A 27,642-nucleotide genomic window follows, 5' to 3' on the forward strand; every position below is an offset into this window, starting at 1 on the left:
GGCATGTTTCTTTCAGTGTGTCTCAGTTTCCTCATCGGTAACACTTTCAGTAATAACACTTACTCCATAGGCTGTGGGGATTAAATGAGTTGCTCTCTAAATTGTTGGGACAGCTTGCAGCATATAAATGCTTTAAATGTTTGCTAAATAGAATGCCGCAGTCTGGTAACAGAAAGTTAAGCACTTCCAGTGCTGTTCTCCGTCCATCTAGCATCAAACTGATCTCCTGTGTGAGAAACACAGCCTGCTCCTGATTCCGAGCCTTTTGCAGCCGAGTTTCCTAATAAGGAAACCGAGTTTCCCTCTCCCCCTGCCTGGTCTGCTGTGGGCACCTCCACATGGGTGCAGCATGTGGTTAGGGGCAAGCCTGGCTGGACTTTTCCTTCGCCAGAGCACCTACACTGCACTCCCCACAGGGAGTCAGGCCCCACCTGCTGAAGGCACCGTGTGTGCCCCCTGCTGTGGTTAACTGAGACTCCACCGGTAAACACCTCCCTTCGAAGAACGGGACACTGACTGTAATTTACCTCCCCTGGCTCTGCCAACCTAACCACAACTGCTTGATCTCACCCAGAATGCACTTAGTGTTTGAAAATAACTGAGAGGTGAATTCTCCTAGGGCTGTTGTCAGCTCCTGTTTGCTTGCTATGTTTATAAAGGATAGCTTTGAACTGAAAGGAAAAAAAGGCCAATACTTGGCAAGTAGCTTCCATCCAGACTTTTCTTCACTCTAGAAGGAACCTTTTCATTGTCTTATGCCTTATTAAAAAGTTCACTTTAACTCTGTAAATTTCCTGTTTTTCTCCCTCCGCAGTGGTTTCATTTTTTTGTGTGTCACATTATGCATGTGGCTGAATCTTTTTTTTTAATCATTAATATCTTCTACTAAGTAGTAGTATTTCAAAGTTACTTTGTTAGCTTGCTATGAACTCTTCTAATTTGAAAACAATAGGTTGGCTTTCAGATAGGAACAGCAGAGAGAGAAAGTCGCTCAGTCATGTCCGACTCTTTGTGACCCCATAACCTATACAGTCCACGGAATTCTCCAGGCCAGAATACTGGAGTGGGTAGCCTTTCCCTTCTCCAGGGGATCTTCCCAACCCCGGGATCGAACCCAGGGCTCCCGTGTTACAGGCGGGTTCTTTACCAGCTGAGCTCTTTGAGCAGGTTTCAACCTATATTTACTTAGTAGTGTTGTCTGGAGTTCTTTTTTTCTTCTTTGAACTTTTTATTTTGTATTGGGGTATAGCCAATTAACAATGCTGTAATAATTTCAGGTATACATATTCATGTATCCATTCTCCCCCAAACCCCCCTCCCATCCAGGCTGCCACATAACATGGAGCAGAGTTCCCTGTGCTATACAGTAGGTCCTTGTTGGTTATCCATTGTATCCATACATGCAGTATGTACATGTTCATCCCAGACTCCCAGACTATCCCTTTCCCCGAAGAACTATAAATTCACTCTCCTAAGTCTGTGAGTCTGTTTCCGTTTTGTAAGTAAGTTCATTTGCAGCAACATGGACAGACCCAGAGAGTGTCAAACTGAGTGAAGTAAGTCATAGAAGGAGAAATACTGTTTGATATCCCTTATATGTAATCTAAAAAGAAATGATACAGATGAACTTACTGCCTGGAGTTCTGTTTTGAGGAAACGGAGCAAGTCAGAGCTCACAGGAAGAAAGTACCATGATCCACATAAAAGGGTGCGCTCCAGCCTAGGGTTGAGTTCCAGGGAGGAACTGGGATGGGGAAGAGAGGTGGCACAGAGGCCTTCCTTGGTGTTTCTGATGCTTTATTAAGTTCCATGGTGGAGGAGTTGTTGTGTTATTTTGTATCTTTTTGAATATGTAAAATAGTTTGTGATAGAATTGACATGATGAGTTAGTGATACGTGCCCTTGTGTTAACTGGTGAAGCAGAAAGAAGAAAAATAATAAACCCATAATAGTGCCATCCCAGAGACTTAACGTTTGGTGATATTTTCTTTCATTATTTTTTTTATTCCTATGTCTGGATTGCTTTTATATTGATGAGTTCATTTCTATATATACAATTTTGCATCTTCCTTTCTTCATTTAATATTATAACCATTTAAAATGCTGTCATAAGTTCTTTATAAGCATTTAATGGCTTACAATGAGCCACAGTATTGAGGGTATCACAGATTAATAATTCCCTCCTGTTAGACATTTTTTTGCTATAAGAAATAACACTGTGGTGAACATCTTTGCACATAATCCACATTGTCATATTTGGATTTATTTCCTTAAATGTATGCCAGATACATTAAAAGCCATGAATGCTTTTAAAATTTTTAATATACATTCTCAAGTTGTTTTCTATAAAGTAACCAACCTATAAGGTGTTGAATGTTACCACTTATAACATGTCTACATGTTACAGATGTCTAGGCAAACATAGCCCTGTCAGTCGAAGCTTAGGGGTGGGTTATGGGCTGTGTTATAGTCACTCACCCTCTGTGGGTGCCTTTGTCTGATTTACAGTAGCACTGATGTGTGATTCCATTTGAATTTTACCAATAGCTCACACCAAACACCTGTTTCAGAGAACCCAGATTAGCCTTAGGTATCCATGTCTGTAAAAACTTTAATTCATTTAGTGGAAAATGGTTTGTTGATGTATAAATTTCCCCTTTTTGATTATGAGGCTAAACATTTATCCATGTGTTTCTTGGGTATTAGTGTTTTGTCTTAGGAATTATCTGTTCCTATGCCTTTTTTATGCTCTTAATATTTTCATATGGTATTTTGTAAGGTCCATCTAGCCAAGGCTATGGTTTTTCCATAGTCAAGTATGGATGTGAGAGTTGGACTATATAAAGAAAGCTGAGCACTGAATAATTGATGCTTTTGAACTGTGGTGTTGGGGAAGACTCTTGAGAGTCCCTTGGACTGCAAAGAGATCCAACCAGTCCATCCTAAAGGAGATCAGTCCTGAATATTCATTGAAAGGACTGATGTTGAAGCTGAAACTCCAATACTTTGGCCACCTGATGCAAAGAGCTGACTCACTGGAAAAGACCCTGATGCTGGGAAAGATTGAGGGCAGGAGGAGAAGGGGACGACAGAGGATGAGATGGTTGGATGGCATCACCGACTCAATGGACATGGGTGTGGGTGGACTCCGTCAGTTGGTGATGGACAGGGAGGCCTGGCGTGCTGTGGTTCATGGGGTTGCAAAGAGTCAGACACGACTGAGTGACTGAACTGAACTGAACTGAACACTAAATTTGATTCTGTTTTAGTGTGTATAGTTGCTTCAGTCATGTCCGACGCTGTAGCCTTCTAGGCTACTCTGTCCATGGGATTCTCCAGGCAAGAATACTGGAGTGGGTTGACATGCTCTCCTCCAGGGAATCTTCCTCACCCAGGGATTGAACCCATGTCTGTCACATCTCCTGTGTTGGCAGGTGGGTTCTTTACCACTAGTGCCACCTGGGAAGTCCAAATTTGATTACATACGCAGTATCATTTGTTGTTAATGTTCTTAGTTTGTGCATGTTCACTGGGAAACACGCAGGGTGGTTTTTTTTGAGGGGGAGCTGTTTTGTTGTAGTTTAGAACAACTGTTGATTTGCTCCCTTGACTTTGAGTTTATAAAGTTCTTCCCCATTCAGACATGTGAAAAGTACTTGTATTTTCTTCTTGCTTATTATTTTATTTCAGTTTTACATTGATCTCTTTAATTTACAGTAAATTCAAGTATATTTTGATAAGTAACATAAAGTGAGAATATAATTTTTTTCAAGTAGTTTTCCTAGTACCATTTATTGCATAATCTTTCCTTTCCCTAGTGATTTGTGATGTGGTCCTTGTCAGGTATTAAGTAATCATCTCTACTCTGATAAGAATGTTTTACTGAGTTTAAAAACAGTAAAGATCACATTTTTAGTGTAGTTAAAGCCTTGTTCATTAGTTATACATATTTCACTATTAATGTTTTTTTAATTTACTTAATGTAATAATTTTATCACTAACTCATTTCCTCTTTATATCTGAATCAAAGTGAACTGGGTATTTGGAAAAATTAAGATTATTCATTTCATTGAGACCACCCCATTTACAAATGACCCAGCTTCTTGGCATTATATATAATAGGCACTTATTTCACTTTTAAAACCTTTATCTCTTTCTGTTTATGTTTTTTAGAGGTTGTTATCTCATATAGTTTCCACATTCAGATTTGATATAAAAGAAGTTGATCTTTTTAATCAAGTTCTTGGGTATGCACCCACAGACTACTATCCTGGTTTACTTAAAAATGTGAGTATTTTTAATTTATTACTATTGAAATTTTCATTGCTTAATGTACCATCTGCAAAAAAGGTAAATGGAAATATTTCACTCCTCCAGGAGAGATGTTTAACTTTTCTGTGTTTATCTCTTCTTACCTTGGGTGGACTTATGGCCATGTAAGGAAAAAATGTGAGATGAGAGATTATGAGAAGAAGAAGGAAACCAGGAGAGGTTATTCTAAATCAACCAACCTCTCTGTCCCTTAACACATCTCATTTATTCTCTCAAAGATTTCTGGGAGAAGAGACTTCCTTAACCACTATAAACATAGTCTTTTACTGTTGGACAAATTTCATATTTAAAAATAACCTGATGGGAATTTTATGTTAAGGCAAAATATTCAATAAATAACAACCTTCTATATATTTACATCTTAGTATTAAAGCTGTGATTTCTTCTGCCTTAAATTTTAGCTAAATTCAAGGAACAATTTATGGTCTTAGCATAGCTCTTCTAAAAAATGTTTGAGATTTTTAATGTTTGAATATTGTTCTAGTCTTTTGGAAGCTGTATACATGAACAGCATTTTTAAAAATTAACAAGTTAAGAAAGAAAAAAGTAAACTAATTCTAACATGGTTTTTAATAGGTTTGGTTTTAATTTGGGGGAAATTAATGACTTGTCTAGTATTCATTTGCTTAAATATTTAGGAATACAGAGTAACAGACATTAAACATAAAATCCAGATTATTAGTAAATGTGATTTGGCACTGCTTTCTTTTTATTTTGAAAAAGTAAAGCAAGGGGAGGATTGTTGGGGGAAGAGAGTGGGGAATCTCAACGGAAATATCACTCACACCAGGAAACAGAGAACTGATGTAATCCTGTTTGCAGCATGAGTTAACCTGCAACTGATTTGTTTTACAGATGGTTTTATCATTAGTGTCTGAACTCCGGGAGAATCATCTTAATGGATTTAACAGTCAAAGACGGTAGGTGTTAAACTAAACATCCCCCTTCTCAAGTTTCAAAATGTATCAGTTTGGTTATGAAAGAAAAGTTTTATAATTCTTAGGAAATGCATGTTCATAATTATGGTTATATTCTATGTAGAGAGATTATTTTCAGGGGGATACATGGCAAATTGGCAATTTTTACAAATTTTCTTTTTTTAATCACTATTCTCTCAACTCTCAGGTCGTTAAGTAGATCAAACAATGTCTTTTGGGTACCAATTGAGTAAAACTGATACCCACATATGCAGTATACAACACAAAAGAAAGAATGCATGGCTAGTGTGAGGCTGTATCATTCACACACACAGTTACAGAAGCAAAATTATTTACAAGGCAGCAGATATTTGGTGGGCACAAATAACCTATTTTAAGAAACATAATATACCAAAATCTAGACTAAACAAATCAAATCGATTCAGACAAATTAAAATACAATTAATCATATTACAAAATATTTCTTCACTAAATGTAAGAATTCAAAGTTGTTTTTATTGGTGAGCATTTTTATTTTTAACAAATCATTAGGATAATCTGGGACTAAAGAAATTTGTGACTTTTTTTTTTTATAAAGCTGTTGACAGTTAAAGCTCTGTCTGAAATGGTGTTTGCCCTCAACCTTTAGGAACCCTTTGTATTTAACCCCTTAAAGTAAAATATAAAAGTCTTAGATGAAAACACTGGAGAAAATCTTCATGACATTAGATTTGTCAGGGATTTTTTTGAATATGACACTGAAGCCATAAGAAGTGAAGCAGAAGTAGATAAACTGGATTTCATTACAATTAATACAACACCTGGTAAGTGAGATATATCATTCAGTTGGGAATAGTATATCTGATAAAGGATTAATATCCTGACTGTAGAAAAAAAACTTCTAAAATCAACAACAAAAACTCAATTCAAAAATGGGTAAGAGACTTTATTAGGTATTTCTCCAAAGATGTATAACTGTCCAATAAGCATATAAAATGAGGCTTAAAATTACTAATTATTATGTAAATGCAAATTAAAGTCACAGTGGGATACTTCAACACACCTAAGTAGAATGGCTATAATTTAAAAAACAACAAACAGAATGGAAAACGACATTTTGGCAAGGATGTGGAGAAAGCAGAACCCTTACACAATGCCGATGAGAACATAAGTGGTAAAGCCCTAGAGGAAAACAGTATGGCAGCTCCTCGGAAGGTTAAGCATAGAATTTCCATAAAGGCCTAGCAATTACTATAACTACTTTGGTAACCAGTGTGGTGGTTTAGTATAAAGTTAAACATACACTTACCATTGAACCCAACAGTTCCACTCAAGTATTAAGTAATGACAAAGAAAAATGTAGGTATTCACAAATATCTCTATATCAATATTCATGGCTGCTTTATTTGTAGTGGTTCAAAAACAGAAACAATCCAGAGTACCACCTTCAAGTGAATACACAAACAAAGTAAAAATTATCTGTTACCATTGTTGAAAAAAATGCAAAGACAAGCCATAGATTCTGAGAAAGTATTTTCAAATCATACGTCTGATAAAGAGCTCAGAATATACGAAGAAGTCAGTAATAGGAAGACAGATAACTCAGTTAAAAAATTGGTAAAAGCGCCAGTCAGGATGGCTGCTATCCAAAAGTCTACAAGCAATAAATGCTGGAGAGGGTGTGGAGAAAAGGGAACCCTCTTACACTGTTGGTGGGAATGCAAACTAGTACAGCTGCTATGGAGAACAGTGTGGAGATTCCTTAAAAAACTGGAAATAGAACTGCCATATGACCCAGCAATCCCACTTCTGGGCATACACACCGAGGAAACCAGATCTGAAAGAGACATGTGCACCCCAATGTTCATCGCAGCACTGTTTATAATAGCCAGGACATGGAAGCAACCTAGATGCCCATCAGCAGACGAATGAATAAGGAAGCTGTGGTACATATACACCATGGAATATTACTCAGCCATTAAAAAGAATTCATTTGAATCAGTTCTAATGAGATGGATGAAACTGGAGCCCATCATATAGAGTGAAGTAAGCCAGAAAGATAAAGACCAATACAGTATACTAACGCATATATATGGAATTTAGAAAGATGGTAACGATAACCCTATATGCAAAACAGAAAAAGAGACACAGATGTATAGAACAGACTTGTGGACTCCGTGGGAGAAGGCGAGGGTGGGATGTTTCAAGAGAACAGCATCGAAACATGTATATTATCTAGGGTGAAACAGATCACCAGCCCAGGCTGGATGCATGAGACAAGTGCTCAGACCTGGTGCACTGGGAAGACCCAGAGGAATTGGGTGGAGAGGGAGGTGGGAGGGGGGATCGGGATGGGGAATACATGTAAATTCATGGCTGATTCATGTCAATGTATGACAAAAACCACTACAATACTGTAAAGTAATTAGTCTCCAACTAATAAAAATAAATGGAAAAAAAATTGGTAAAAGATGGGAATGTATGTCACTGAAAATATATATACATATACAAATGACTAATAAGCACACAAATGCTTGTATGTGAATGTTCATACTGGCATTATTCATAATAGACCAAAAGCAGGAGCAACCCAAATATCTATCAATTAATGGATGGATAAAATATGCTTTGTCCATACAATAGAATGCTATTCCTCTGTGAAAAAGGAACAGTCTTCTGATTCATGTTACAGTATGTGTTAACATTAAAAACATGCTTGGACTTCCCAGGTGGTGCAGTGGATAAGAATCCGCCTGCCAATGCAGAGGACATGGGTTCGACCCCTGGTCCAGGAAGATTCCACATGCTTTGGAGGAACTAAGCCTGTGTGCCACAACTGCTGAAATCTGTGTGCCCTGGGGCCCACAATGAAGAGTAGCCCCCACTATCCGCAACTAGAGAAAGCCCGCGTGCATCAATGAAAACCCAGTGCAGCCATAAATAAATAATTTAAATTATTAAAAACAAGGCATTATGCTTAAGCCAGTCATGAAAGGCTACATACTGTATGGTTCCATATTTGTAGAATGTCTAGAATAGATAAATCATACTACAGAGACAGAAAATAGATTATTTGTTGCCTGGTACCAGAGGTAGGTAGAGGGATTTCCTGCAGATGAGCACAAAAGATCTTGAGGTGATGGAAATGTCCTAAAAGTGGATGATGATGGTGGGGTTATCCAAGTCAATAATTTGTTAAAAATCTTTTGAATTCTACATTTCAAACAGGTACTTTTGTGGTAAAGTACACCTTAAAAAATAAGATGAAGTGCCCATAGGGTGTGTGGAAAGCACTTACCATCATTTATACATCAGGTAAAGACTTTGATTTAGCCTTCAGGTGAATGTTGAATAATGGATCTTTGAAGTAATAGAATTAAAAATTACTGAAGGGGATTTAAAAAGTCAGTAGGATGCAATGTGTATTTACACCCTGCACCAAACTCCCATCATAGTTAAGTTGATGATTTCTTAAAATTCAGTAAGAATAAATAAAAGCAATAACAAGAACTATTAAATGAATAGAAAAGAACAGCCAGATTTAGAAGATATTTGCAGTTTATAAAACAAAGGATTAGTGTGCAAACTATAGAAATGCTTCCTGCAAATCAATCATAAGACAACCACTCCCGTATGGAAATGGACAAGCTATATAAACGGGTCATTACTGAAGGAAGAAAACTGAATAAATAATAAACATTTAAAAAATTCTTAAGGAGTGATGTCAGCAAGATAGCAGGATAGGAAGCACTAGTCTTGTTCCCCCACAGAAGCACTAACTTAATAGTAGTGTATGATCCAAAGAGCCTTTATAAGAAATTCAGAAATCACTTATGAAGTACCCCTGGCAAGCTCAAAACCAAGCCTAGCCATATTGAAACATGTAAGAAAGCCATTTCGTATCAACCACAGTAGCCCCTCTGCTAAGCTTTTCAGGCTTGGGGGCATTGGAAGGAAAAATCTAGCTTGAAGCTTCTCTCTTGGGAAAGCAAGAATGGCATGTGTCCAGTATTCTAACTTCGGGGGACTGCCTGAGGACCTGCCATCTGCCTTTCCTAACTCTGACCACTGACAGGGAATCAGCGTACTTTTAATGGCTGGAGACCGGGGAGAGTTAAGAGTGCTCCGCTGCTTCTTGTACCAACAGAGAACTGGCCGTGCACAGACAGAGGCTGGCTCAGGTTAGCGTGATGAGGACGAAGCACCCCGCTCACAACTTCTCTTTTAGGGTGGGGGCTAGGGAGAAGAGTAGAACGTACATACAATGTTTCAGCTTTTAAAGGGGCTACCTTAGAGATGAGTTTCTGTGTCCCCTGACTTGAGGCAGGAAGTGAAGGAGCATCCTTTGGATGCCTGAGGGGCTGCGGAGAGCAAGAGTTTCGTGGCTTGTCCTATCAGAGAGCCTGTGGTACCACAGATGAACACTAGAGGGAGAAAGAGATAAGAAACCCTTGAAAAAGAAACTGTCAGCGCTCTCTAATTGGGAAATTACGTGCACAGAGAGAAGATGCATCCCCAGAAAATGCTTGAAGGCCCCCCCAGGTTCCCTAGACAGATTGATTAAAAATCTTCCCCTGTACAGAACCAGTCCATAAAGACCAGGAGAGGAGACTCTTCAAATTCAAAAAGCACAACAAAAAAATAATAAGGGACACGAAGATACAGGAAAACATGGCCCAATCAAAGGAATAAAAGGAATCTCTACAAACCTACCTTAAAGAAATGGAAGTCTACAAATTAGCTGATTATTCAAAATGATCATTCTAAAAAATCTTCAACACACTGCAATAGAATACAGATAAACAACTAAACAAAATCCAAAAAATGATGCATGAACAAAATGGGACTGTCAGCAAAGAGAACAGAAGTTATTGAAGAACAACCAGATATTCTGCAGCTGAAGAATACAGTGATTGAATTGAGAAATTCACTAAAATGGTTCAACAGTTAGACTTGATCAAGCTACTGGAAGACATGTTTTTTGAAATTATTAAATTAGGAAAATGTAAAGAAAAATGAATACAGAAAAGTTAAGCCTAAGAAATAATGGGACTCCATGAAGTGAACCAGTTATACACATTGTGAGAGTGCCAGAAGAAGAAAGAAAAAAGCAAAGAACTTATCAAATCTGAGGAAGGAATTGGACATCCAAATTAAAGACCTTGACCTAGGATGAACTGAAAAGGCCCATCCGAGAAATGTTATAATCAAACTGTCAAAAGTCAAAGACAGGAGGTTGGAGGGGCAAAAAAGCCGAAGAAAGAGAATATTGACAACAGCAAGAAAAAACAACTCATCACATTCAAGGAAACTCACATAGGGTTTATTAGTACATTATTCTGTAGAAACATTAAGTCCAGAAGGGAGTGGGAAGATATATTCAAAGTGCTAAAAGTAAAAACCTACCAACTGAGATGATTAAATTCTGCCAACTGTCCTTGGCATGAAGGAGAAATTAAGACCTTCCCAGATGAACAGAAGCTGAAGGAGTTCATCACCACCAAACTTCCTATAAGAATTGTTAAAGGGAGTTTTTCAAGTTGAAAACAAAAGAACTCTAGACAGCAATACAGAGCATCCCAACATATAAAATTCTCTGGTAAAGTAAATATATAAACAAATACAAAATCATGTAATACTGTAATGGTAGCACATAATTAAACTTAAAATATAAAAATCATTAAAAAATGGTAACTGTAAAACCATGTTAATGGATAAAAATATTGCAAGATGTAACTTATGACATCAAAAACATAAAGCACAGTGAGGAGATACAAAGAAGTAAACATTTTTTTTCCTACAACTGAAGTTTTCAGTTTAAAATAGTATGCACACACACACACACACACACGCACACTGGAATACTACTCAGCCACAAAAAAAAAGCAAAGTTTTGCCACTTACAACAATATGAATGGACCTGGAGGGTATTGTGCTAAGTGAAATAAGTCAGACAGAGAAATACAAATACTTGTATGATGTCACTTATATGTGGAATCTAAATAATAAGACAAACTAGTAGGTATAACAAAAAGGAAACAGACTCACAGATGTAGAGAACAAACTAGTAGTTACTAGTGAGGAGAAGGAAGACGGGGAGAGACAAGCTAAGGGTAGGGATTAAGAGGTACTAGCTGTTATGTATCGGAGAAGGCAATGACACCCCACTCCAGTTCTCTTGCCTGGAAAATCCCATGGACAGAGGAGCCTGGTGGGCTGCAGTCCATGAGGTCGCAAGAGTCGGACACGACTGAGCGACTTCAGTTTCACTTTTCACTTTCCTGCATTGGAGAAGGAAATGGCAACCCACTCCAGTGTCCTTGCCTGGAGAATCCCAAGGACAGGGGAGCCTGGTGGGCTGCCGTCTATGGGGTCGCACAGAGTCGGACACGACTGAAGCGACTTAGCAGCAGCAGCAGCTATTATGTGTAAAATAAATGAGCTACAACGTAGAGGGGTAGGATGGGGGTGGGAGCTAGAGGATATGTGTATACTTATGGCTGATTCACACTGTTGTATGACAGAAACCAACCCAACATTGTAAAGCAGTTATCCTCTATTTAAAAATAAAAGTTTAAAAAGCTGTAAGGATATATTATTCAACACAGGGAATATAGCCAATATTTTACAATAACTATAAATGGAGTATAACTTTTAAAAATCGTGTTCACCTGAAACTTATATGATACTATACATCAGCTATATCCCAATTTAAGAAAAGTTAAAATGATAAAAAAATAAAATAAATTGCTCTAACCATAAGATAGTTAATGTTATCCCCATGGTAACAACACAGAGAACACCTATAGAAGTTGCATAAGGGAAAATGAGAAGGGAATCAAAGCATATCCCTACCAAAAATTTTTTTTTCAACTATACAAAGGAAGGCAGCAAGTGGGAAGAAGAGGGACAGAATAACCACAAGACAGACAGAAAATGGTGAAACGACCTAGTAAGTCCTTCTCTACAGTAAGCCCCCTACTTGTGAACGAGTTCTGTTCTGAGAGTGTGTTCATAAATCCAGTTTGTTCCTAAGGCCAAGAGAGTTAGCTTAGTTAGCCAACTAACACTATAATAGGTTTATAATATGTTTCATACAAGTAATACATAAAAAACAAACACAAAATATAAAGGAAACATTTTTAATCTTAGAGTACCTTGAAAAGTACAGTAGTACAGTACCACAGCTGGTGTCCAGGGGTTGGCATTGAGTAAACAGGCGAGAAGTTACTGACTGGATGAGGGAGAGGAGGCTGGGAGATGCTAGAGGTAAAAGATCATCAGCAGTAGGAGATGGAGGGCAAGCTGCCATTTCACGCATGCCAGACACTGATGGCACAGCTTCTGGTTCCTTGCTGGATTCAATTCTATCTACCCTGTTGAAAAAATGATCCAATGATGTCTAGGTAGCAGCTCTTTTTTTCTCATCCCAGATGACACAGAATAACATAGAATACACTGGGCTGCATTCTGGTCGACTGCTGTAGCCATCATGTTCCATTGTACATCTGGGTCCTGTGCCTTAAAAGCTAACAGTGCCTCCTCAGATAAAGAAGATCCCCTTGCCATTTTGTGTCATGAATCTCTTTGGTTCTTCAGTTATTTCTTCATTTTGTCTTTCTTCATCCTTTCTCCGGTCCTCCAGTTCCATCTGGTCTTCGTTAGTAAGCTCCTCGTGTTGCACAGCAATGGCACTCTAAGCAAAGTACGCAAGCACAACCCCTTGTAAAGGATGCATGAACGTGACACTTTATGCCAGACATGTGAACTAACATGATTAAATATGTGAACGCACATTCATATCTTCAAATATTCACAACTTGAAAGTTCATATGTAGGGGGACTTACTGTAATTACTTTAAATCTAAATGCATTAAATTCTCCAATCAAAAAACATAGAGTGACTTAACTGGCTAAAAAAATAAGGCCAACTATATGCTGTCTATAGGAAACTCATTTTAGATGTAAGGATATATATAAAAGCTGAAAGTGAAAGGGTGAGAAAAGATATTCCATGCAAATGGTAGCCACAAGAGGGCAGGGGTGGCCATACTTTTATTAGACAAAGTCAAAAACTGTTTCAAGAAACAAAGGACATTATATAATGGTAGAGGGGATCAGTTCTCTCAGAAGATAAAGCATTTTTAAATATATATGCACCTAACAGTAGAGCACCAAAATATATGAAGCAAATATTGATTGAAGGGAAAACTGGAAAGTAGCACAGGAATAATAATAGGAAATTTCAATGCCCCATTTTCAGTAATGTATAGATCAACCAGACCAAAGGTCAATAAAGAAACAGAGGATTTGAAAAACATCAAAGATGAATAGGACCTCATAGTTATAGTTAGAACATTTTATAATAGCAGAATGTACATTCTTCTCAAGCACACACAGAAATTCTCCAGGATAGATCATTTATCAGGCCACAAAACAAGTTCTAACTAATTTAAGATTGAAATCATACCAAATATCTTTTCTAACCATGACAGTATAAAACTAAAAATCAATAATAGGAAAATTGGGAAATTCACAAATATGTGCAAATTAAACAATATACTGTTGAACAATTAATATATCAGAGAAGACATCACAAGGGAAATTGGAGAATATCTTGAAACAAATGAAAACAAAAACACAGTATACCAAAAATTATAAGATGCAGGAAAAGCAGTACTAAGAGGGATGTATATACTGATAAATGCCTTTGTTGAAAAAGAAGAGATACCTCAAATCAGTAATCTAACTTTATACCTCAAGGACCTAGTAAAAGAATGTACTAAACCCAAGGATTCAGAAAGAATGAAAAAAATAAAGATTATAATAGAGATAAACTAGAGAATAGAAAAGCAACAGTAAAAAGGTTTGGTTTTTTCAAAGATCAACAAAATTGACAACCCCTTAGCTAGACTGACAAAAACAGAATATTCAAATAATAAATACCAGAAATGAAAGAGGAGATGTTACAACTTATGCCATAAAAATTGTAAGGATCATATACCAACAAATTGAATAACCTAAAGGAAATAGATAATTTTTTATTGACATACTGAATTATAAATTTAAAAATCTGGATAAATCTATACTAGTAAGGAGATAGAATCAGTAATCAAAATCCTCCCCAAAAAAGAGAAGTCTTGGACCAGATAACTTCACTGGAGAATGCTACTAAATATTTTTAAAAGAATTAATACTAATCTTTCTCAAACTCTTTAAAAAAATTAAAGAGACACTGCCTGTGCTAACAGAATGTCCCCTAGACACTGACACATCTGATACATTCCTTATTTGCTGTCTAGAATGATATTTTCTATGAGGGTTTTTTTTTTCCTTTTTAGAAAGAATTCTAGACTTGAACAGAAATTTCTTGTGGATATTTTTCTGAAAGTATTGAAATTTTAGAGAGATTCTGTCTCTTGGGTTAGGTTCAGTTATTCTTACCAGAAAGCTGAATTTAAAAAGGAATTTTATACCCAACACACTTTTTGAGTCTCTTTATGAGTTTTGAAAATCCTGCTTTTAAGACCTAAAACTAGGAAGTTTGGTTCTACCACCAGAAAAGAACCTGGGTCCCTGAAAGCTTGTGTGAGACTCAGAACTCTTAAGTCTACAATTCTGTAGTGAATTCAGCCAGTATGTTCTCTTGTCTTAAGTAGAAACTGATTTTGTGAAATCAGGTCGTGGAATGGCATCATGATATTTGAGAGAGCTACCAAACATGCTGGAGCCATTATAGTTGTTACTGTCATAAGTTATTTATAGCAATTAAAATATGTATCATAATAATATGTAAGTTTTTACTACTATATGTCTGAAGTTATCTGTGTATTTTTAAGATTTAAAAATAAAAAAATTTGAATTTGAATACAGCATTGTGGGCAAACTACTTTCTGGTACATTTGAATCCAGATATTCACTCTTATTATTTATGAAACTTGAGTTTTATCATTACTTTCCTTCTGCTAATATGGCTCCAAATGTTAAAGCAACCAAAAGACTTATATCCCTTATAAACAGTGCTATACTGCTTTTTTCTGGGGTTTGTTTTTTTATAGAGGGTTTCTATACTTTCTTCTTGCCACTTGAATGTTTAAAGTTCATTTCAAAACAATTCTAAAGACTATAGAAAATATAGAAATTAATAACTTCAGTGCATAAATTGTCAGTGGAACAAAAGGAAAAAAATAGGAAAACCTATTTGGAATTTCCTTTTGCATTATTTTTAGAGGTCTGATAAACGATCTTGTCATAGTGCTTTAAATAGAGTTTCACTTGCCACCAACTAAAGTCAACAATCTAATGACAGAATGTTTAAAATCTCTCTTGTTCTTTGCTATAAACTGTCTAGAAGGAGCAACATTCTGGACTTTCTGAGCATCATCAGTTTAGCTTGTATTTCTGTGGTCTGCTGCAGATGGTTTGGAAAGTACAGTACAGCCACATGGGAAGGATATCTCTAGCAGTGTATGGTTACCATTGACTCTTCTGCAGTTGAATTCTTGTGCAAAAATCATTTGGAAGTGCTGCTCTGGCAATCAGTCAAGACCTAATGCTTAATATAATCCAGCCTGGAAAATACTGCATAAGTCTGGTTGAAGTTAAATCTCCACACTCCAGTAAAAGAAGGCTGTGAGCACTTTGGAAGATTATCATTTGGTCTGTCTGCATTTTGGTAGAATCAAGAGCTACCTCAGTTTATCTGAGATGTTAGAATTTTTCAGGAAAATTATCTTGGACTTTTTCCAGCCTAATTAAGAGATATAATCTGCAGCCTGTAAGTGTCAGTTCTTGATAAATGCCCTTGATGCTGAGGTCATCTTTTTTACCCACTCAGTGACCAGTCATAGTCTCTGACTCTCCTTTTTTTTTTTTTTTTTTTTTAAGATAATGAGAGAAAAGTTGTACTTATAGGTCTTTCAGAGAAGAGAACTGATTGGTCAGGGCTATAGAGACAAGATCATCATGTACTACTCCTGCATTTCAGAATTCTGGATTTATTATGAGTGCATGTAATGCTCAGGCATATTTTGCAATTTCTCAAACTTTCATAGAGCCTTTATTCTGTGAAAAATATTCTGCTAGATGCTGTGCAAAATATACACACAAAAAAAGCAGCCTACATCACACACAAACACAACAGCTTTCTCTTCTCTTATCTCACTCAGTAAGCTCATATATTCCAAGAATTTAAGGTATTTACAACTCAAGGTAAATATGTCTTTTTGTTAACAACTTAGATTATAGACTCAAAAACACACGAATTAATTTTAGGTCTAAAACAACCTGGATGGTGAGTTAGAGAAAGATGATAGAGTTCTGTGGAAGATAAATGCTGTTAAGAGACCTCAGCCATTTAGAAAAATGGTAAAGAACAAGAAGTGAGTTTTAGAATGGGTGAATATTTAAGGGGAAAAGAGAAACTGTTCACAATGAGACGATATCATTGTGTTATTATTGTTCAGTTGGAAAATCATCTCTGACTGTTGGCAACTCCATGGACTGCAGCATGCCAGACTCCTCTATCCTCTGCTATCTCCTGGAGTTTGCTCAAATTCATTTCCATTGAGTCAGTGATGCTATCTCATCATCTGCTGCCCCTTTCTCCTATTCTCTTCAATTTTTCACAGCATTGGGGTCTTTTCCAGTGAGTCAGCACTTTGAATCAGGTGACCAAAGTATTGGAGCTTCAGCTTTAGCATCAGTCCTTCCAATGAATATTCAGGATTGATTTCCTTAAGGATTTAACTGGTTTGATCTCCTTGCAATCTCAAGAGTCTTCTCCAGCACAGTTTGAAAGCATCGATTCTTCAGTGCTCAGCCTTCTTTATAATCTAACTCTCACATCTGTATATGACTCCTGGAAAAACCATAGCTTTGACTAAATGGACCTTTGTTGGCAATGTGATGTCTCTGCTTTTTAATACACTGTCTAGGTTAATCATAGTTTTTCTTCCAAGGAACAAGTGCCTTTTAATTTCATGGCTACAGTCACCATCTGCAGTGATTTTAGAGCCCAAGAAAATCTGTCATTGTTTCCACTTTTCCCCAGTCCATTTGCCATGAAGTGATGGGAGTGGATGCCATGATCTTAGTTTTTTGAATGTTGAGTTTTAAGCCAGCTTTTTCACTCTCCTCTTTCACCCTCATCAAGAGGCTCTTTAGTTCCTCTTTACTTTCTGCCATTAGCGTAGTGTCATCTGCATATCTGAGGTTGTTGATAATTCTCTTGGCAATCTTGATTCCAGTTTGTGATTCATCCAGCCTGGTATTTTGCATGACGTATTCTGCATAGAAGTTAAATAAGCAAGGTGACAGTATGTAATCTTCTCATACTTTCCAATTTTGAACTAGTCTGTTTTTCCATGTCTAGTTCTAAATGTTGCTTCTTGACTTGCATATAGGTTTCTCAGGAGGTAAAGTAGGGTGGTCTGGTATTTCCATTTCTTTAAGGATTTTCCACAGTTTGTTGTGATTCACACAGTTAAAGGCTTTAGTGTAGTCAATGAAGCAGAAGTGGGTGTTTTTCTGGAACTCCCTTGCTTTCTCCATGATCCAGCAAATGTTGACAATTTGATCTCTTGTTCTTCTGCCTCTTTGAAACCAAGCTTGTATATCTGGAAGTTTTTGATCATGTACTGCTGAAGCCTGGCTTGAAGGATTTTGAGCATAACCTTGTTTGCATGTGAAATGAGCAATTGGCCATGATTGTATAATGGTTAGTACTCTGTGTTGTGAAATGAGCAAAATTGTACAGTAGTTTGAACATTCTTTGGCATTGCCTTTTTGGGATTGGAGTGAATATTGGCCTTTTCCAGTCCTGTTGCCATTCCTGAGTTTTCCAAATTTGCTGACATTATCTAGTTCAGCACATTAACAGCATCATCTTTTATGATTTTAAGTAGCTCAGCTGGAATTCCATCGCTTCCACTAGCTTTGTTTGTGGTAATGCTTCTTAAGACCCTCTTGACTTCACACACCAGGATGTCTGGCTATAGGTGAGTGACCACACCATTGTGGTTATCTAGGTCATTAAGATCATTTTGCACAGTTCTTCTGTATATTCTTACCACCTCTTCTTCATCAATTTTGCATCTATTAGGTCCTTACTGTTTCTGTCCTTTATTGAACCCATCCTTGCATGAAATATTCCTTTGATATCTCCCAGTATTCTTGAAGAGATGTCTAATCATTCTCATTCTATTGTTTCCCTCTATTTCTTTGCATTGTTTATTTAAGAAGGCCTTCTTATCTCCCCTTGCTGTTCTTTAGACCTCTGCATTCAGTCGGATATATCTTTCCCCTTTTCCCTTGCCTTTCACTTCTATTCTTTCCTCAGCTGTTTGCAAAGTCTCCTAAGACAACCATTTTGTCTTCTTACATTTCTTTATCTTTGGGATATTTTGGTCACCACCCCTTGCACAGTGTTACAAACCTCCATCAAAAGTTCTTCAGGCACTCTGTCTACCGAGTCTAATCTCTCGAATCTGTGCATCACCTCCACTGTTAATCATAATGGATTTGATTTTAGGTCATACATGAATGGCCTAGTGGTTTTCCCTACTTTTTTCAATTTCAGTCTGAATCTTACAATAAGGAGCTCATGATCTGAGCCACAGTGAGCTCCAGGTCTTGTTTTTGCTGACTGTATAGAGCTTCTTCATCTTTGGCTGCAAAGGACATAATCAATCTGATTTCAGTATTGACCATCTAGTGACATCCGGGTGTGGAGTCATCTCTTGGGTTGTTGGAAAAGGGTGCTTACTATGACCAGCGTGTTCTCTTGATAAAACTGTTAGCCTTTGCCCTGCTTCATTTTGTACTCCAAGGTCAAACTTGTCTGTTATTCCCAGTATCTCTTGACTTTTGCATTCCAATCCCCTATGATGAAAAGGGCATCTTTTTTTGGTGTTAGAGCCAGACCTTTTAGGTTTACAGAACCAGTGAACTTCAGCTTCTTCAGTATCAGTGGTCGGGGCATAGAATTGGACTACTATGATGTTGAATTGTTTGCCTTGGAAACAAACTGAGATCCTTCTGTCATTTTTGAGATTGCACCCAAGTACTGCATTTCAGACTCTTTTGTTGACTTTTTTTTTCATCATTGTGTAGTTAGACAAAAAATTGTCTCTATGAGAATTTTGCTGTTTTCAAGTAAATAATACAGCTAAACTAATAATTTATAATAAATTAATAATGTAAACCTTACATGCAATTATATCATATTTCCTTAAAGTATTCAGATTATTGCTAGAGATTGATATCTAATTCTAGGGACTTCTATTAAAGAGTAGAGCAGTATTTCTCAAACTTTAGTGTGCAGAAGATTACCCTGGAAAAATGTAAACAGATTCCTTGGCCTCACTTCTAGGGATGCTGCTGCTGATGATTTCTAGACCTGTACTTTGAGTACCTCTAATATAGAAAACTTGGAAAAATCCTGAAGATTAATGTGCATAACCTATGACGAGTAGGAACTCTCACAGTTTAGCCAGAAGATTAACATGAAAATCTCAGATGTATAGAACAGACTTGTGGACTCTGGGAGAAGGCGAGGGTGGGATGTTTCAAGAGAACAGCATTGAAACATGTATATTATCTAGGGTGAAACAGATAACCAGCCCAGGTTGGGTACATGAGACAAGTGCTAGGGCCTGGTGCACTGGGAAGACCCAGAAGGATCGGGTGGAGAGGGAGGTGGGAGGGGGGACTGGGATGGGGAATACATGTAAATCCATGGCTAATTCATTTCAATGTATAACAAAAACTACTGTAATGATGTAAAGTAATTAGCCTCCAACTAATAAAAATAAATGGAAAAAAAAAATGAAATCAAGTGATGAACTAAGCACCTGAATGCCCTAGCATTTACTTTATACTCCCAACTTCTGTAATTTTAACAATTAAATACATAATACCATGAGAACAAGAGGGGGCTTCTGATGACCCACAAATTATGAGAAAGGCTTAAAATGGTAGATAGTGGCATATTTTTAAGGTAAATGTCACATCCCGAAAAGCTTGTAAGAGCATTTTTTTTAGGGTGGATTCAAGAAATAGGAGGGTAGATGGCAGCCAACCAGATAGTAGTACTTGTTCAGTTCAGTTCAGTCCAGTCGCTCATGTCCGACTCTTTGCGACCCCATGAATCGCAGCACGCCAGGCCTCCCTGTCCATCACCAACTCCTGGAGTTTACTCAAACTCATGCCCATCAAGTCGGTGATGCCATCCAGCCATCTCATCCTCTGTCGTCCCTTTCTCCTCCTGCCCCCAATCCCTCCCAGCAGAGTACTTGTTAGTACTGCAGTAATAGCAGCCAGCTGGCTAGTTCCTCATCCACTCCTCCTCACCCACTAGCCTCAGAATAGAGACAAAGGTGTCATGTTTCCAACAAATAGGAGGGAGATGAGCCTTTGAAGGAGAATAAGTATCAAATGGCTATCAACTCCCAGCAGTTTGGGGGGTGCTCTAATGCTCAGAATGCAATTTATTGGCAACCCCAGCCAGCACCACATCCCTGACCCTGCTCCCTAGCACTGGAGGTGAACTACCCTGAACAGAGCATTCATGGAGAGGCTAATGTGGAATCCCAAATTCCAGAAAGAACAAGCGAAAATCACCAGATATTCATGAAAAATTGACACCATAATGAAAAATGAGCCAAATGTAACAAACAGAAAATGCAAATATACCAGTATATACATTTACAAGACTAAGTTATTGGATATTTTAATAAAAAAGAAATAATTATCTTATTATTCCTTAATTAGCCTAAAGGAAATCAACTCTGAATATTCATTGGAAAGACTGATGCTGAAGCTCCAAAACTTTGGTCTCCTTATGCGAAAAGCCAACTAATTGGAAAAGACCCTGATGCTGGGAAAGATTGAGGGCAGGAGAAGAAGGGTGCAATAGAGAATGAGATGGTTGGATGGCATCACCAACTCAATGGATGTGAGTTTGAGCAAACTCTGGGAGATAGTGAAGGACAGGGAAGCCTAGCATGCTGTAGTCCATGGGATTGCAAAGAGGTGGACTTGACTGAGCAACTGAAAAACAATAATTAGTTATCTTAAGAAGAGAAACTATTAAATCCTTGAAATAGGAATTTTTTTTTTCCCTAAAGAGGAGACATTTGGGGGTGGGGAGGGAGTGGCGGGAGTCAGTAAATAAGCTGAATAGGAGATAAAGCTAAATAACAAGCAGTGACTCCAAAGACTGAGCTGAGTAGTTCTGCTAGGATATAATACAAAAGGACAAAGAAATCAAAAGTAAGAAAAGCTTATTTTTTGTTTTTAACTTTTTGATACAGAGATCAGGGTAATGCTGATCTGTGTATCAAATTTGATATCAGTTTGATTCAGCTTTCAGGGTAATGCTTGACCAGTAATTTGTGGATAATGTCAGCCTTTCTCATGGTAGAGATAACCCATCACCAACCCTCTAGACCTCTGGCAGGCAGCTCTACTTGTGTTCCTAGACAGATTTGCAGGAATGAGTGTGAGCAGCACTTGATGAATTTTAGTGTAGTATCAAAGGAGAATATGTGTAATTGTGTGAAGAGTCTATTATAACACTCCTGCCTTTTAAAGCTACATATCTGTGTGGGACTAGACTCCATGTAATTCAACCAAAATAATGTATTGCAATAAATATGTACAACTAAATATAAGAATCCACTGTCTTCTTTCAAACTGTATAGGAAAGAGATTTGTGAACATATAAAAGAGTGCCACTCTTCTCACTAAATATTATTTTGTTTTGTAAAATATTGTTTAACAAAAAATGTTATTCATGTTAAAGTCAAATGGATTCGTTTTTGATACTTTTAGCTAGTTAATAAATATTTTAGTTGTCTTTGTTTTAATTGCAAATGTTATGAATATCAGTAGTTGTAACCTCAGAAATGAAAGAAATAATTCGAAGAAATTCAAATCAAAAAAATAATTCAAAGAAATAATTAAATTCTTTCGGCATGAAGATTTTATATGCCTTTAACTATGTGTGGCCCTAAGATTTGGGTGCTTATTTCTCATTTTATTTATTCCATAGGATGTCTCCTGAACGAGTAAGGTCCCTGTCGCGAATCTGTGTCCCACTTGTTACTTTGCCAGATTTTGAACCACTGGTAGAGGCTCTGCTCACCTACCATGGACATGAACCTCAGGAAGTTCTCTGGCCTGAGTTCTTTGATGCTGTGAATGAGGCTTTTTTGCTGTAAGTGATGACCCTTTACTTCATCATCCAATTCTGTTTTCGTTTTTATAGAATACTTCAGTATGTTGGAAATGTAATTTTCAAATGTTTTGGTCTCAGTATGCTGTATATTCCTAAAAATTACTGAGGATCTCAATGAACTTTTTAAAAAATGTGGGTTCTATCTGTCAATATTTACCATACTTGAAATTAAAACAAAAAATTTTTAAATATTTATCATTTCCTTTTAAAATAACAATAATTGATTAAATATTAATACAAATAGCATATTTTTTAACAAAAAACTGACCTTTTCCAAGAAAAAAAAATTGTCCACCAAGAATGACATTGTTTTTACATTTTTGCAGACTTCTTTATTTTTTGACTTAAAAGATGACAGCTAGGTTCTCACAGTATTTCTGTATTCAGTCTGATGCAGTATTTTTTTGGATTGAAGTATAAGAAAATCCAGCTTCACATAGACATGCACTTGGAAAAAGGACTAGTATATTTTAATAGCCATCTCAGATTGTGGATATTTGAGGTGAATACCTCACCAAAAGTTGAAAATGGTGGGGTTTTTTTAAAGGTTAGTTGCAATGTGGATTCTGAAATTATGTAAATGAGCTTTTCATACTATTACATTAAAACCCATTGGTCTGTCTTGTACTTTTAATGGATTTTGTAGTTTCATGCATGGTTTGTTTGGAAAATATTGGTTCATTAAGTTATGCAGATCTTCCAAACATTGACATATTTTCATTTTATACTATCAAAATTACATTCATTCACAACTAGTCTTATCAGGAATGTCTTTTAAGTGTTGGGAAGCTATAAAGCTCACATTGGTGAAAGCAAATTTTCCAAGATTCTAATTCCTGCTTAAAAACTCAAATTTATCATTGGTTACAATGCTGTCAGTTGTTTTCCTTAGTATGCTAAGGTCACTTCTGTAATTTTGAAAAAGTATGTGCTAAATATTCACGTCTGGATAACCTTTGTTTGTTCACCAGTCATTTTTCTCAAGTAAGTTTATGAAAAAAGTGGCTAGTTGATCTTGCAGCTCAGCAAGTTACACAAGTGCTTTTCCTTTAGACAGTCATCATTTTTTGGTATATGGCAGAAATGCTTTATGCATACTTTTCACCACACAGAATTTTTTTTAAGTTCAAAGTGTCCTCAAGGGTAAAATTAAGAAAATTAATATTTTATATTAATACTTACTGTGAAATGCATTTTTATGTGAAACTGGCAGTGTTTTTACTGTATGTAGTATCAGAGTGTACAGTGACCACTGTCACTGCTCGGATTTGTGTTAGGTACAAATTACTTGCTTTTTGTACTATGAATGCAAATGTCAACTCAGTTGTTCTAGGAAAACCACGAGATACAAAATAGTTATTCAACACTTCAAGTATTTCTGTACCATATGTGTGTATTGATAAGTTCATCTAAAAAAAACTCCTATTCTTAGTTAACGCTAATACCAGGTGAATAGAAGCAACACAGCTAGTTCAGTCATATCTAGAGATTCAGTTTTAAGGCAGAAGTACAGTTCTGAAATACTAAATCAAATACACATTTGAATTATTTAACTCCTTTTTTTAAAGATTCTGAATGATTGGTCTTAAGTTAGTGCTGCAATTAACTAGCACTATGATAGAGTTTGAGAATATCCTGTTAGACAGGATACAGGAAGATACATTTACAACTTAGCACAATTCTTTGAACTAGTTGTCCTACTCTCATGAGTCAGAGAAATATCTGGTGTTTTGATTTTATCTTTTCCCCATGAAACAGCTGTGAAATGAAAGGAGAAATACTTTAATTCTCTTTTGCAAAGCAAATAATCCAGTTTTAATATAAGAAAATTTAAATAAAATTTATTTTTTAATAAAATATTATTAAAGTTTAAAATAAATAAAAATGTTTTATTTATATAAAATATTTAAATATGTAAAGTATATATCTAAAATAATTTGGATGCAATTTAGGAAATTTTTTAAAAGATGTTTGGGTTTATTATAAAATAAGACAAAAATGCACTTGGCTTCTGTTATGTTTCCATGTAAGCACAAGAGAAAATATCAGAGTTTTTATTTATTTATTACATTTTATTTTCCCCCACCTTTAGTGAGATATAAGTGATATATAACGTGGTGTATTTTTTAAGATGTATGAATTAATTTAGTTGCAAATGACTACCGCCATAGTGTTAATTAATACCTCCCTCACATCACAGGATTGGCATTTCTTTTTTTTTGTTGTGAGAATATTTCAGATCTACTTTTAGCAACTTTCAAATATGCAATTCAGTATTATTAACTATGTGCCATGCTGTGCTGTACTTAGTCGCTCAGTCATGTCTGTCTCTGCAAACCCATGGACTGTAGCCCACCAAGCTCCCCTGTCCATGGGGCTTCTTCAGGTGAGAATCCTGGAGTGGGTTGCCATGCCCTCGTCCAGGGGATCTTCCCAACCCAGGGATCAAACGCAGGCTTCCTGCATTGCATGCAGATTCTTTACCATCTGAGCCACCAGGGAAGCCCATTATTAACTACAATCAGCATGATGTATTTTTAGATCCCCAGAACTTATTCATCTTATAACTGGAAGTTTTAAGTACTTTTTGATCAACATCTTCCCATTTCTCCCACACCCCCAGTCCCTAGTAGCCATCGTTCTAGTCTCTGTTTCTATGAGTTTATATTTTTTTAGATTCCACATAAAGTGATACCATATTTGTTTCTTTAACTTACTTCATTTAGCGTAATGCCCTCAAGGTCATGCCCTCCATGTTGTCACAGCCAAGGATTTCCTTCCCTTCTCATGCCTGAATAATACCTGATTGTGTGTATGTGTGTGTGTACAGATATAAATATAAATACCACATCTTTATTCATTCTTCTATTGTTGGACACTTAGCTTGTTTTCATATCTTAACTATTTTGAATATACATAATAAACATGGGAGAACAAATATCTTTTTGATACCTTGTTTTTATTCCCTTTGGATATATACCCAGAAGTGGGATTGCTAGATCGTTTGATAGTTTTAGTTTTAATTTTTTAAAAAGCCTCTATACTGTTTTCCATAGTAGCTGCACCAATTTGTGTTCCCACCACTGTTACACCAAGGGTTTCCTTTTCTTCACATTCTCACCAACACTTGTTATCTTTTGTCTTTTTGATGATAGCCATCCTAGTAGGTGTGGAGTGATATTTCACTGTGATTTTGATTTGCATTTCCCTAATGATTAGTGATATTGAGTACCTTTTCATTTACCTGTTGGGCATTTGCATATCTTCTTTGGAAAAATGTTTATGCATATATTCTGCCCGCTTTTTAATCAGATTGTTTCATTTTTTTTCCTGTTGAGTTATATGAGTTCTTTATATATATTGGATGTTTACTCATTATCAGACATATACTGTGCAAATATTTTCTTTCCTTCTTTAGGTTGCCTTTTTATTTTGTTGATAGTGTAGAATGTTTTTGCAATATAGAAACTTCTTAGTTTGATGTAGTTCCACTTAATCTATTTTTGCTTTTGTTGCCTTTGCTTTCATTGTCAAATCAAAAAAGTCATTGCTAAGACTAATGTCATTCTTGTCCTCTATTATATTTTCTTCTGGGAGTTTTACAGTTTTAGGTCTTAACATTCAATTCTTTAATCCATTTTGAGTTGATTTTTGTGTTTAGTATAAGATAGGGGTCCAGTGTCTTTTTTTTTTTTTTTTTTTTTTTTGCATGTGGTTTATCCATTTTCCCAGTATCATTTATTGAAGCAACTATTTTCCCCCTACTATATATTCCTGGCCTTTCTGTCATAATTTAGTTGATTTATATATTTATGAGTTTGTTTCTAGGCTGTCTTTTCTGACTGATGTGTGTATACCAATGCCATACTGTTTTGATTATTATAGTTTTGTAATATAGTTTACATGTAAAGCTGTGAGAGTTGGACTATAAAGAAAGCTGAGTGCAGAAGAATTGTGCTTTTGATGCTTTTTAACTGTGGTGTTGGAGAAGACTCTTGAGAGTCTCTTGGACTGCAGGGAGAGCCAACCAGTCCATCCTAAAGGAAATCAGTCCTGAATATTCATTGGAAGGACTGATGCTGAAGCTGAAACTCCAATACTTTGGCTACCTGATGTGAAGAACTGACTCATTGGAAAAGACCCTGATGCTAGGAAAGATTGAAGGTGGGAGGAGAAGGGGACAACAGAGGATGAGATGGCTGGATAGCATCACCAACTTGATGGACATGAGTTTGAGTAAGCTCTGGGAGTTGGTGATGGACAGGGAAGCCTAGTGTGCTGCAGTCCATGGCGTCACAAAGAGTCAGACACAACTGAGTGACTGAACTGAACTGATAATAGTTTGAAATCAGGAATTACGATATCTCCCCCTCTTCTTTCTCAAGACTGCTTTGACTGTTCAGGGTTATGATTTCATATAAATGTTAGGATTGTTTTTTCTGTTTCTGTGAAAAATAGCATTAGAATTTTGATAGGGATTGCATTGACTCTATAGGTCACTTTGGGTAGTAGTATAGACATTTTAACAATATTAATTCTTCTGATCCATGGAAAAGTGTATTTCCACTTAATTGTATCTTCTTCACTTTCTTTCCTCAAAATCTTAATCGTTGTCAGTAAACAGATCATTAGCCTCTTTAGTTAAATTTATTCCTAGGTGTTTTAGTCTTTTGGATGCAGTTGTAAATGTGATTGTTTTCTTAATTTCTTTTTTTATAATAGATAATTCATTGTTAGTATTTAAAAATGCAGTTGATTTTTGTATTAATTTTATATCCTGCAACTTTACTGAGTTTATTGGTTAGTTGTAATTTTGTTTTTGTGTGTGTGAAGTCTTTATGGTGTGTTTGTGTATGTATGTGTATGTATCTCCTGTCATGTGCAAATAGAGACAGTTTTACTTCTCCTTTTTAGACGTGCATGCCTTCTATTTCTCTTTCTTGCCTAATTGCTCTGACTAGGTCTTACAGTATTATGTTGAATAAAAATGGAAGAGTGGACATTCTTAGAGGAAAAGTTTTCACTTTTTCATCATTGAATGAGATGTCAGTTATGTGTTTGTCATATATGTCCTTTACTATACTGAGCTATTTGCCTTCTGTACCTATTTTGTTGAGAATTTTTATTTTAAAGGAATGTTGAAATTGAATGTTT

The 27,642-nt window shown here is 36.4% G+C and overlaps 1 protein-coding gene across 7 annotated transcripts in view; it reads left to right on the forward strand.

Moving 5' to 3' along the window:
• FANCC (FA complementation group C) overlaps window positions 1–27,642 on the forward strand; it is a 315,224-nt gene that overhangs the window by 212,194 nt on the left and 75,388 nt on the right. For all 7 annotated transcript variants that reach the window (XM_070459513.1, XM_070459507.1, XM_070459508.1 and 4 more), the window contains 3 exons: window positions 4,174–4,287; window positions 5,188–5,252; window positions 22,303–22,467. In XM_070459513.1, coding sequence (XP_070315614.1) covers window positions 4,174–4,287; window positions 5,188–5,252; window positions 22,303–22,467 — 344 coding nt within the window. The remainder of the gene's footprint in view (window positions 1–4,173; window positions 4,288–5,187; window positions 5,253–22,302; window positions 22,468–27,642) is intronic.

Source organism: Odocoileus virginianus, chromosome 31 (genome assembly GCF_023699985.2).
Source record: "Odocoileus virginianus isolate 20LAN1187 ecotype Illinois chromosome 31, Ovbor_1.2, whole genome shotgun sequence".
Classification (NCBI taxonomy): domain Eukaryota; kingdom Metazoa; phylum Chordata; class Mammalia; order Artiodactyla; family Cervidae; genus Odocoileus; species Odocoileus virginianus.